This window comes from Pleurodeles waltl, chromosome 4_2 (genome assembly GCF_031143425.1).
Source record: "Pleurodeles waltl isolate 20211129_DDA chromosome 4_2, aPleWal1.hap1.20221129, whole genome shotgun sequence".
NCBI lineage: Eukaryota > Metazoa > Chordata > Amphibia > Caudata > Salamandridae > Pleurodeles > Pleurodeles waltl.
Genome location: NC_090443.1, coordinates 980776816 through 980790145, shown reverse-complemented (window position 1 = coordinate 980790145; position 13330 = coordinate 980776816). Strand labels below are relative to the sequence as shown.

At 48.6% G+C, this 13330-nt stretch overlaps 1 protein-coding gene across 1 annotated transcript in view; it reads right to left on the bottom strand.

Annotated features, from left to right (window-relative positions):
* Window positions 1-13330, bottom strand: part of HECTD3 (HECT domain E3 ubiquitin protein ligase 3) — a 249983-nt gene that overhangs the window by 26730 nt on the left and 209923 nt on the right. Inside the window, exon 17 of the mRNA XM_069232820.1 lies at window positions 10041-10170. Within this exon, the coding sequence (XP_069088921.1) occupies window positions 10041-10170 (130 nt within the window). The remainder of the gene's footprint in view (window positions 1-10040; window positions 10171-13330) is intronic.

The following is a 13330-nucleotide window of genomic DNA, read 5'->3' as shown; positions in this document are numbered from 1 at the left end:
GACACTGAAAGGCGGTAAACCTTTGGCGGTACAAACCGCTGCGCTCACAATGGACACCCACAGATAAAACACCACCACATTGGCCAATTCAAACAACACACACCTCACCCCCATACACACACCACACCCACACAACTATAAAACACACACCCACATTACCCACAACCCTTTACGAATACAAATCATTGCCACCAGACTGACACCAAGACCACTGTGACAACTACACACACACACCACTCACACCCATACACCCCTCACGCACTCCACATCACACACCCCAACACATTACCAAACACACATCACATAACAATCATGGTACCACAAAAACACCCTAGTTTCACTGAGGAGGAGTTAAGGGTCATGGTGGAGGAAATCTTCAGGGTAGATCCACAGCTATTTGGAGCAGAGGTGCAGCAGATATCAATAGCAAGGAAGATGGAGTTATGGCAGAGAATCATGGATAGGGTGAACGCCGTGGGACAACACCCAAGAACAAGGGACGACATCAGGAAGAGGTGGAACGACCTATGGGGGAAGGTAAGTTCCATAGCAGCAAGACACCAGCTCGCTATACAGAGGACTGGCGGTGGGCCCCCACCTCCTCCCCAACAACTCACAGTAAGGGAGGAGCAAGTCTTGGCATTACTGCATCCTGAGGGACTCACCAGAGAGAAGGACTGGACACTGATAAGTCAACTTTTAACAATGATCACCCCCCCCTACCTGCATGCCATCATACACCCTCACTCCCATCACATCCCACACACTCCACCATCACATCTTATTAAACAAAATGCCAAGCCCTGCATGCTGTACCAATGCAGGGACACCTCTCCCAGCCCTGCATGGACACTCATCACTAAAGCATGCACAGCATAGGGAAACTAACTTAACCACAATACACCAACATACACAAGCAAAAGCTGGCAGGGGAACAACAACCATAGAGGGGAAGCTACAGAAGTAAAAATGTCAGACACCTGAAGCATAATACATCATTTACATCCACACAGGAATCCCAGCCAATGTCACTGGAGAGGAGGTGCCACCACTATCCAGTCCCCCACAGTGATGACATTAACTCTGGACTTCAGTATCTGGAAAATCTACCTGGCCCATCAGGGACCACTGGACAGTCGGTCACCCAAGCCCAGTCACAGACCACCACAGAGCCTCCCCCATCAGGATCCAACACAACAACACCCACCCAGCGTACCCACACCTCTGTCACCAGGACACGTCAATCAGCAGTGTGTCCACCTGTACAGGGACCCCAGGCCACACCTCGGCCACAAGACAATCAGGGACCTGGGGTCAGTGGGCACACCGTTAAGGGGACAGAAGCACAGGCCAACGGGGACACTGGGAGGACTGCTGTGTGCCAGAGGGAGGACAGGACCAGGCAACTGACTCTCCAGGAGGCATTCTCCGAGATCCTGGGAGCCTACTAACATTCCAAGGACACGATGGGCCAGATCCTAGACAACGTGCAGGAGAACAGGCGGCTGCAGGAGGGACAGTATCAGGGGATCAGGAAGGACTTGCAGGGCATTAACAGCACCCTGGTCTCCATAGCAGGGGTGCTGGCAGACATGGCCAACATCATGAGGGAGGCAGTGTCACACGAGCTGGCCCCTACCACTAGCCAGTCATCTGAACAGCCCTCCACTTCCGCTAGTGGTCAGGAGGCCCCGCCACAGGACCCACAAGCCACCAGCACCCCTCCCCTTGCAGAAGGTGAACCACCCCGCAAACGTTCCCTGCAAACCAGACAGAAGCCAGGGACACTTGCCAAGACCACCACCAGGAAATTAGACTCTCCTGATTGTCCCCCTTGTGTCCCACTCAGTCACCCTGTCCACCTTGAACTGCCATTGCTCCCCTTCCTAAGTCCCCTTGCACAATGCATCTGTGCTACAAACAGACTGGAACAATACCCTGGACTTCCCTCCATCATCACCCCATTCCATTGCCCAGGGGTGTGGAATCTAATAAAATATCTACTTGTCCATGGGACAAGTTACTTCTTAAATCTACTTGTCCTGTAATCAAAATCTTCTTGTCCCTTTGGTGCCATGTAGTGCGGCGACCAATTATGGCAGCAATGTCATTATGCAAGAGCTCTGATAATAGCCTCTCTGATTATGTCAGGGCAACTACTATAGTAGGGCTTGAATACTTGCAATTTCAGTCCCTACTATAGCAATTTCCTTATTTTGCCACCTTTCTGCAGATCTATACTGGGGCTGGAGGAAGCATTAAGCAATAGTTCCAGGGCTGGAATACATTTGAGTCTGCAAAACTACTAACTTGCATGTTTTAAGGATTTCACCAGCTCTTCTCTAATCTTTTCCCATAACGAGAAAGGTTGGACATTTGCTCCTGACAAGAGCAGAAGTATAGAAGTTCTTCCAGGGTTGAAAAAAAAGGGGTTGGAGGGAAAGTGAACTTGTAAACACTCAAAAGATTTTCACATGAGCAAATTTACACCTGCATATTTGCTCATGCTAAAATACAGTTCACAAATATTTTCTAGGAGTACGATTTCCTGGTCTACATCTGTAAGTTCTTGTGAATTCATGAAAGCCAATAATTCAAAGACATATACCATATGTGCACTTTAGTGATTTTAAGAATTGGGTCACTAATTAGGGTTAACAAAGACATTTTGGCCCATATTCAAGAAAAGTGGCGCTTCACATCGTGAAGCGCCACTTTTCTTGCGCCCCCCTCATTCTACCAAGTGTGCACCGTATTTAAGATACAGTGCTCCATGGCGGTATTAGGTACATTAGCGTCAAACTTTTTTAATGCTTTTGTGGTGCTTTACTTCACTATTGTCAAAAATTCTGACGCTAGTGGAGCAAACTGCAAGGAGGCCCATTGATTCCAGTGAGTGCGTCCTTATAACGCCCGCTTTTAGCTGGTGTTAAAAATGACGCTGAAAATGGCGCAATGAAATCTTGTAGATTTCATTGTGCCATTTTTGTAGGCCTCCTTGTTCCGGAACACCCTCTTCACATACATTAAGCATGGCGCATGCATAATGTGGCACAAAGCATGCACTGCGCCACTTTGTAGATATGGTGCAGCGTTTTTGGCAGTCCTTAAGTTTGGTCCGTTGTTTTTATTACACATCTATTTCTCTGTCTATTGGCTGGCTTTACTGTGAGTAATTGCATTATGCTCTTTCAGAAGGAGCATATTGGCACACAAAGTAGTTTTGTTCAGTGCCAGGAACCAATGTGGCAATCAGTGGCGTAACAAAACTGGAGGGGGCCTCCAAGCAAAGAACATGGAACGCTCCTCCCTCCAGACTCACTCAGGGCAGGTGATGTGCTGAGGGGGCATCCTGGAGGGGGGCTTCGGGGGCCTTTGATATGCCACTGGCGGCAATGTGTGCTTTTTGAGACCAAAAACGATTTTTTTCTCTTTTTGACAGGGTTTGTTACAATTGTAAGGGCCTGGCAGCTCCCACAACAATAAAGTGTTATAAAAGCCATATCAAAACAAGACACGCATTGACAAAACCAAAAGACTCACAAAAAATGTCTGATCGGTTGCCTTTGCCAGTGTTTGTTTATTTTTATGCTCCTTATAATCTTGTTGGAAACGGTTACACTGACTTTCCATTAGGAATATTTTTGGGAAATGCTAGCATGCAAATAAATAGCACCTAAAATTTCATAGTAGCAAAACGTTTTTTTTTCCTACTTGCATTTTTTCTGAACATTGAATTTTGAAAGCAAAGAATTATCACTCCTGCTTACAAGCTACTGCAAACATTTGCATCTAATCAGAGAGCATTCTGAGAGCATTATACTTAGCCTCATATTGTTAAACTTTTCAAACAAGTGTGTACACTTTTTTTTTTTTTTTCCCCCTGGAGCCACTGTCAGTTAAAACGTTTATTTACAGCACTCACCCTAATAATGAAGGCTTTTAATTCATGAACCAAAAATACAAGTTCGAACAGCATTAACGTTCGGACACACATATTACCTCAACTGCAGACAATTCCCATCCCTGTAAACTGGCAGCCAAAGGGTTTGTGCTGCGGGATTTGGGCCTACTTGTCCAAAGGACAAAATAGACACGAAAACTTGTTGCCCTTGACCCCAAGCAATATGTCCTGGGCGTCGGGCGATAGGAATTCCACATCCCTATTTCACCTCTATATTTTAGCACTACAATAAACACCCTTGGATAAACCTCGACTACTTGTATTTCATGTATTGAAAATTTGTATTGATGAAACAGCTACAACCATTGTAAATGAACTGTACATAGAAGGAGCACAGAATTAATGACCTGTAGCTGGATGTTGTGATCACACCAGGAGAATGTGTCATATCACCAACATCTGCAAAATGAATATCCAGAGGTAACAGTAAGTAGGGCAAAGAAGTGGGTACTGCCAGCATAGCAATGCCATACAGAATACACCAATAGTCCTCAGGGTCCACTGCTGCCACAGGGGCATCTCCAGTCTCCTCCTCCTGCAGAAAAGGTACATGGCGTCTGAGGGCCAGGTTGAGCAACATGCAGCATGCCACTACTATCTGGCAGACCTTCTTAGGTGAGTAGCACAGGGATCTACCTGTCAGGTGGAGGCACCTCAATGATCCTTCTGGTTCGCCCATGTGCCTCATTATAACGTTCTTCTGCCCTGGTATTCCTCACAGGGGTCAGAAGCCATGATAGGTTTTGGATAACCAGAGTCACTTGCAAATATTGAGGGACAGAATTTAGCCACACACTATCCTATATGGCCAACACCATAGGCATCTACCAACATATACTGGGTGGGAACCAGGGCTCACCTATTAGCCACACCCTGTGCTTCTGTGGTTGGGACATCACATTTGGGATGCTGCTATTCCTCGGGACAAAAGCATCATGCACCAACCCAGGATACTTAGAAATGATGTGAGAGATGAACTGGTCTGCCAGGCACACCATCTGCACATTCATGGAGTGGAAACTCATACAATTCCTGAACACCTGTTCATTCTGGCAGGGGGGCTATAATTGCAATATGTGTTCTCTCAATCGCACCAATTATATTGGGGATATGTCCCACTGCATAGAATCCGGCGTTCACAGTGGCCAAATCCTCAACCTGGGGGAAAGCACTGTAGCTGCACATGTGTTTTATCAGGGCAGACAACACTCTTGTTAGCAGTATTGAGAACACTGGCTGTGACATTCCTGCTGCCAAGCCCACTTTCACTTGGAAAGAACCAGTTGACAGGAAATGGAGCACTGATAGCACTTGCACAAGAAGGGGGATCCCAGTAGGGTGACGGATAGCAGATATCAGGTCAGGCTCCAATTGGGCACACAGTTCTGAGATTGTGGCCCTGTCCAATCTAAAGGTGAGTATTATGTGCCTGCCCTCCACTGTAGACATGTCCCTCAGGGGTCTGTACACGGGGTACGTCTCCATCTCCTATTCATCCGCAGCTGTAGGTATCTAAGGGACACAAGAGTGAGTAGGCTGTCACAAACTGAACAACGGAGTCACAACAGCAGTCCGCAATGTGCAAACATGTTATGGGACAGTGTAATTGGTGAAGTATGTGCCTATTTATCCTGTGACGCAGCAATAATCGATAGGCCTGTTCACCCCCCTTGAAATGGCGACCGCCTGTCCTGTGTGAGGGACAGGTGGTCGCTGACGTTGTGCGCTGTGGCGGTAGGCGGTTGTGAAACGGCTGTGTAATTCCTCATTGGTTAATATTGTGACCTATGGGGTACAGTGGCCAATGGTGATCTACGCCAGCGGTGACGGTATGCACACTACACTGCATGTGCTGTTGCGATCTGTGTCTGGAACCTACCATGGCCTGTGTGACCGGAGAAAGGGCCCCAGACTTCACTTCTGAGACCCTGGAGCAACTGGTGGATGGGGTCCTAACCCAGGACGGACTGCTGTATCGGCCTCCAGACCCAACAGTTGAGTACATCTTGTGCACGATGCATGTGGCATGAATGCTTAGAGTTGTGTGTGAAGGCCTCGTGTGGGGGGAGGGGCGGATGTCCTCTTGGCGGTGTATATGTAGTGAGCTGGGTTATATGTATGCCAATGGTGATGCAAACGGGTATGGTGGGCCATTTGTGTGACCGGCTGTACTGTTTGTCTAATGGTGTTCTCCTGTCTGTATTGCCTCTGCAGGTCAGCGCACAGGGAATATGGCGTGCCATCGCCAAGGAGGTGCTGACCCTGGGGTTCTATGGCAGGTGGAGCACCCACTGTCGCAAACGGTGGGAGGACCGGAGACGCTGGGCACGGAAGACCGCGGAGGCCCAGCTGTGGATGGCCTCCCAACAAGGAAGGGGTGCCCATCGAACCCTGACCCCCCCCCCCCCTTGATGGCCCAAATACTGGCGGTGGCAAACCCTGAGGTGGATGGGCACTTGAGGGCATCACAGCAGCCACAAGGGGGTGAGTACAGTGGCTATCAATACAATTTACAGCTGGTGGGGTGGTATCCGGGTGGTGGTTGTGTGTCCTTGGGTGCCCCTAGGCCAGGCCAGACATAGCAGCGTAGGTCCTCTGGTGGCTAAGGGTTTGAATGTGAAATACAGCTTATGAAGCTTCTTAGTATTCACTCCTGGGCAGGGCTGCGTGGGTCCCAGGTGTGCTGCAGCTGGCAGTGTGTGCCCCTCCTCATTCCTTGGTGACTAGCCATTTCACTGGTTGTGCCATGCATAGTGCGTAGGCCTGTTTCCTGTGTGTGAGGGTGCTGTGTACGCCAACGGTAGTCTTGATTCAGTCATTGACCCAGTGTATCGTTTGTCTCTCTCCCCCCTTTCTTGTTTTGTCATCCTGTCCTTATGTGCATTAGCATCATCTGGCGGAGGAGCAGAGGCACTGGTGACAGGGGGATCTGCATCCCACAGGACCCTGGAGGTAGAGTCCACCGTCGCTGAGGGCACCAGTGGGACAGAGGGCGAGGGGAGCACCATGGCGGAGACTGGAGGGGACAACACAGACTCTGATACCTCCTCCGATGGGAGCTCCCTGGTGGTGGCGGACACCTCTGTGACCACCCCAGCTGCAGGTACAGCCGCCACCCCCGTACCAGCACCGCCCTCCCAGTAGCTCCTCAGCGAGTTGCCTGTGCCCGCTCGCCCACGAGGGTGGGCATCCCCTTCACCCCAGGCACCTCAGGCCCTGCCCCAGTGAGCTCTGCTGACCTGAATGAGGAGGCTATTGACCTCCTGATATCCATCTCTGTAGGGCAGTCAACCATTGTGAATGCCATCCAGGGGCACGCAGCCCAGATGCAGCAATCAAATGCATTCCTGGAGGGCATTCACTGTGGATTGGCGGCCCAACAGAGATCGATTCAGGCTCTGGCCTCCTCTCGGGTGGCAGCCATTGTCCCTGTTTCAACCATCCCCCCTCCAGCTTCCACTTCCCAGTCCCATTCTCCTCTACCCCAACCCATCCCAAGCACAAAGCCAGGCGAGCATGCACACAAGACAACACCCAAGAGTGTCATAGGCAAACACAAGCACCACACTGAAGGGGAAGGATCCTGCAAACAGCTGGAAAGAAGGATCCTGCACCAGATACAAAGAAGGGGAAAGATCCTGCACCAGATACAAAGAAGGGGAAAGATCCTGCACCAGCTGGAAAGAAGGGGAAGGATCCTGCACCAGCTGGAAAGAAGGGGAAGGAGCCTGCACCAGCTGGAAAGAAGGGGAAGGAGCCTGCACCAGCTGGAAAGAAGGGGAAGGAGCCTGCACCAGCTGCAAAGAAGGGGAAGGAGCCTGCACCAACTGCAAAGAAGGGGAAGGAACCTGCACCAGCAGGCGGGGGTGGGGGAAGAAGAGCCCATCCACCAGTGCCAGAGGGGGGGGGGGAAGAACCTATCCACCAGTGCCAGGAAGCGTAAGGGATCCCCAACCCCAAGAAGGAGAGGAGGCAATCTACGTCAGCGGAAGCTGCCAGCCAAACACCGCCACCACCAGCAGCTGTCACAGGGCCCACACCGCCAGCCGTGGTTGTGCAGCCATCAGAGGGTGCAGGGGCTAAGCAGGAGCCTCCCACAACCACCCCCACAGTGCAGCCACCTGAGAGTGCAGGGGCTGAGCAGGAGCCTCCCACAACCAACTAGCACCACTGTGCAGCCATCACTGCCAGCGGACGCCATATAGTCCAGCCTCCAAGGGCTGATGTGCGGCCTGCCCCCACCAGAATCACTGGGGTATTTATCCACTTGAGAGACTGTGGCCTTGCACTCCCCAGGACAAAGCAATGGGCATGTTGCCCCCTCCAGAACACAGTGGGAAAGACACCCATTTGAGAGACTGTGGCCTTCCACTTCCCAGGACAAAGCACAGGGCATGTTGCCCCCTCCAGAACCAGTGGGCAAGACACCCACTTGAGAGACTGTGGCCTTCCACTTCCCAGGACAAAGAAATGGGCATGTTACCCTCTCCAGAACCAGTGGGCTTGTTCCCGCATCCGGCTGAGGTGCACTCCCCCCCCCCCCACTCCCTGATGTGCCTGCCTATTTGACAACTGATGCCCCTGCAGTGTTCTATCCGGATTGGTGAAGGATTCGAGTGGGGCTTTGGGCTGTGCCTTGTGGCCATGTGGGCCCTTTGAACTATGAACTGGGCAGTGTACCTTTTTATATGTGTACATATCTGTTTCATGGCCAAATCGGATTGTTGATTTTATTGTTGATTTTATTGTTGGACTGATTACAATCACTTTTGTAAATTCCTGTTGTCTTTGAATTATTCTGCAGATTTTCAAGGTCAAATAGTTTTTGTAATGCATATGGTTGTGTGTATGGCGTGTGTATTTCGGGTGTGTGTGGTGCGTGTGTGTGTCACTCTCTTTTTTTCTCCCACCCTCCCTTGTGTGCTAGGCGGCTGTACTCACCGTCCTAGTCTTCGCCGGCGCTGGTGTTCCAGGTGCAGCATAACATAGCAGCTCACTGGAAAAACTTGCAGTTCGGGTTCCATGGCGGCGTGGTTCTGCCCTGTGTCTCCAATGGTGAGTCCTTTCTCTTCTGTGATGTGTTTCCGCCAGGCTTTTGATGGTGCTGGTACCACCCAGGAAAAGGTGGCGGAATCGCGTGTCAAAATATAGTGGGCGGTACTTTGTCTTCTGCCTGGCTGTAGACGGCTACCGCCGTGGTGACTGTTGTTTCCACCCTGGCGGTTGGTGTGGTACATTGGCTGTCTATCAGAGATATCACCGCCATGGTCATAATTTGGTGGTAATTACCGCCAGCCTGTTGGCGGTATTACTGCCACTTTATCATCCACCGGCAGGGTCGTAATGAGGGTCATAGTGTCTGTTCTGTACTATGTATTAGAATTGGAATATTGTAATAAAAAATCCTCCCTCCTAAGGCTAGTGTGCCGCTTAATGGCAAGAAGGCCTTCCAGAAGACAAATGGATTTTCTCACCTGTTACTGTGAGCAGTTCCAAGTAGGTCCCCAGAAGCTTCTTTTTTTATTTTGGGAATACTGCAAACAACGTTTAACCTTTTTTTCCTCAAATGTTAAGGAAAATGGGCTACATAAAAAATATATATATATTTTAAAAAGCAATCAAAGACATGGTGGTCTGCTGCCCCAACAGGCCACTATCCCTGTGATGGCTATCAAATGTAATGAGAAACCTACCTCATGAATAATGATGAGGTACGTCAGATTGGGAACCACTACAATTCGAAACTGTGTGAACCAACCTATTTGTACATTGGCCAGTTCGCAAAATTCCGCACTGGTCAGAAAAATACATGGTGCAATTTGCAACGAGTGTTTTGTAGTGATTCAAAAAATCAGGGATTTTTTTTCACTTCATTTGGTGATAAGGTGAAATAAGGGAAATACAAAGACCTTGATATATTCAGAACGTCACGTGGTGATAAATGGGACAGATCAACAGAACCAAGAATCATTGATTTTGTGAGGTAGAGAAAAAACAAACTAGTAATTGTTCTGATTTCATTCAACAACCAGAGAAACAAATTCCAAGTTCAGCGAACTACAGTGAAGTTACTTACTTAGTTTCTTTAAGGCCTCAACTGTGATTTCGGGATCACCACAGACTTTCTTTTCCAGCTCTTGCCATGTCAAAAGATCAAGGACAGCTTGGGGGACAACCTTCAACAGGCCTGCCTGCATCGCTGCAATCTGAGATGCAGGTAAGATATTGGTTACATACAGAATGAGACAATGGACAGTATGCAAAGAGAGGGCACAAAACAGAGAGACAACAACAAGAAGAAATACAATGATTCAGACGCGTATTGAAAAAACATGCTTGTATGAAGTTTGCATGTTTTGCCAAGCTACGGCTATGTCTATAAGGGAGAGGATGACCCTGACAATTAATGCTGGCCCATTAAATTCCAATGACGTTGCATCATGCCTTAATGGAGCAGACAGTCATGTCCCCTCTCCCAACAGAGATGGATGGTTGGAGGCAACCTGTGTGTTGGTATCTCTGCTGAGTGCTTCTCACTGGTCAGGTGGATGTGCTATAGAACTGGTCTGGCTGTTGTGCTAAGGAGAAACAGCAGCTTGCAGGTGGGAGCCAGAGAGTGCGAACACCCTGGAGGGAGTGACACCCTGAGAGAAATCATACAAGTAGTGGTACCCCAGGGAGTGGTATGTTCCAGAGGCAAACAAGAGCTAAGAACTGCCAGTTAATCACCTGGAAAATCAAAATCGCCCCAACACTTTCCAGAATACTAGGTAGACCATAATCTTGGCTGCATAGTTAGTAACTGGGCCACAATGTGGGACCTACCACAAGGCTTATCAAACAGCAGATGGGGAGGACAACTAGGAGAGGCCCCTAGTGCCTTCTAGAGGCTGGAGTTAGGCTTGGTGTGTTAGCAAGACAGGCTTCCATATTTTCCAGGTATCCCTGAAAGAAGGTCAAATAATAAAAGCCCCAAACCACTTGATCTCCAGAAGGAGAAATAGAGTTAATCCTTTAAGGTTCCTGCAGGTACTGCTTTCATGTAATTAGTGGGGTGGCTCACATCTTCTGGTACAGAGTGGGTCGCATTCTTAGGGTAAGCAGGTCCCAGTGCCCCATTTTGTGCGCTGCCTCCAGATTGGTGACCAAGTCCTGCATGAAGGTTTATCCACTCCTCGCCCATCCCTCAGAAGCCTGTCTGATTTAGAGACAGTGACAGCCGATTGTCTGAATCCCTCTCAAGCTTACATGTGATGTAAAAACCTTGACCCAAAGATTAAAACTAGCATCTGCTTTAGTCATCAATACCTATGACTGTATGTTTGTGGTAGTTTTATACTGCAAACCTAGCCAAAAAAAATCGGCGCGATGTATGGGATGAAAGAGAAGCATCAATTCTACAAGTAATATGACAGGTAGTATGTATGTATGTGATATTTCTACCTCAGTTCCAGTAAATTCAAAGGCAATTGCCTTACACAACATAAAAGATTTACATACACACAATAAGCAAGCAGGTAATAAATGGTAGACGTAGGTAAACTGAAAAGGAAGTTGAGAGCCTTAAAAGACTCCTTGTTAAACAGGTCAATGAAAAAGAGACTGCAGTACTGCAGGCAGTAACCCCCTAACTACACTCTAAACCACAAACACATACTACAACAGGCTAATTCCTATGGAACAATCTTAGGAACATTGTGACAATGTTCTCCAGTTCCTCTCAGCGGCAGTCAACACAATTCTGAACATGGAAGATACACTCACCACATCATGGCCAGACCTTTCTCTAAATGAGAATGCTACATTTTCATGAACAGGTGTTCCCAATCACAATTGGAGGAGCCCCAAAATACCTCTAAAACCCCAACTTTTGTCCATGGTGACCCACTCCCAGGTGTTCCTACTAAAATGTAGAGCTTCTCTGCTAAGATTCCACAACTGAAGGTACATGAAAGCCAAAGCTTTCTCAATGATGAGGACCATTTCATCGATGCACCTGATGCACCCAGATCTCGAGGCTTGCATGCTTACCAAGCCCATGCCTAAGCAGGTCATCCAGTACAGTTTTTCTTCTCATTCTGTAACTTACAGTCCTGAAATAATAACAGAAAGCAAAGCGAAAACCCACACCCAATGAGCTACTAATCAACTGATACGGGAAATATGAGAATTCTTAAACAACTGGGGATCTATCTCTGATTTATCCAAATGTTACGCACACATCTATCACAGGATGAACACCAATCAGCCTTCCCCTTTATGGATCAAAAAACTGAAACTCTACCAATTAGTTTAACTTCTCATCACCTTTCTGAATGGAACTCCGCTATCAACACTTTCTTCAGTGAGAAACCTGGGCATAGTAAGCGTGCAATCTTTGTAAAGGCTACTATATGGGCACTGAGGTGAGGTCAGGAAGCACTGTGACTCTCCCCTGCTGTACTTTCTGGCATTTCACTAAACCAGTGCGAGTACACATCGGTAGCCCCTAGAAAACATCTCTGAATTAAAGGAACCAGGCAGACATGGTTTACCTATGTAACGGGTACGCAGCAGAGGGACCATGGTGGTTCAGTTGTCCTCATAGCTCATCGTCTATTTCTCTCCTTTTTGTAACATGCATTCCTAGGATAATCTCATCATAAATTACTTACAGGCATGAACCATATTACAGGTCTCAGTGTCTTGTCTTCAGGTCTTGAGATCCCAACACTTGCTTTGGGGCATATGGGGCTCCTGAAGGACCCCTTGCTCTACAAAGATGGTGAAGCTGAAAGCCGGTGGCCTGTTTAGTGGTGCCCCAGTGCCTGTGGCAGCCTTGCCACGCAGTGTTATAGACACCAGACTTTAGGGGCAATTTGATACATTTTCCAAGTTGTTACAGGCTGCATTGGATGTTAAAACTCACCTGGGGCCCAGATTGACGAGCTGGTTGTGGAGAGGAGTCTCCTTCAGGATGACCAACTGAAGTTGCAGGATCGTGTGGACATGACGGAGTCAGTGCTGGTAATGGACTGTCCTTCCCTGTTGGAGGTTCAGGCCTAAATAGCAAACCTAAAGGATGGGGTCCGCCAACTGCAGTTGAGGGTCGAGGACGCAGAGGGCTGTAGCCACTGTAACAACATGTGGGTAATAGGCCTTCTTAAGCAGGTGGAGGGCCCTAGTATGGAGATGTACTTGGAAAGGTAGCTAGAGGACAAAGTTCTGGGTGGTAAGACATCTCCACCCGGCCACACACATGCAGCGCCCCACCTGCAGGTATGGCGCTGGAAGAACAATGTTTGTGACACCACTTATTAGGTGTATTCCAGGGGGGTGATGATTGTGGTCACAACCACAATCAGCCACACCCAGACTGACCCGGGG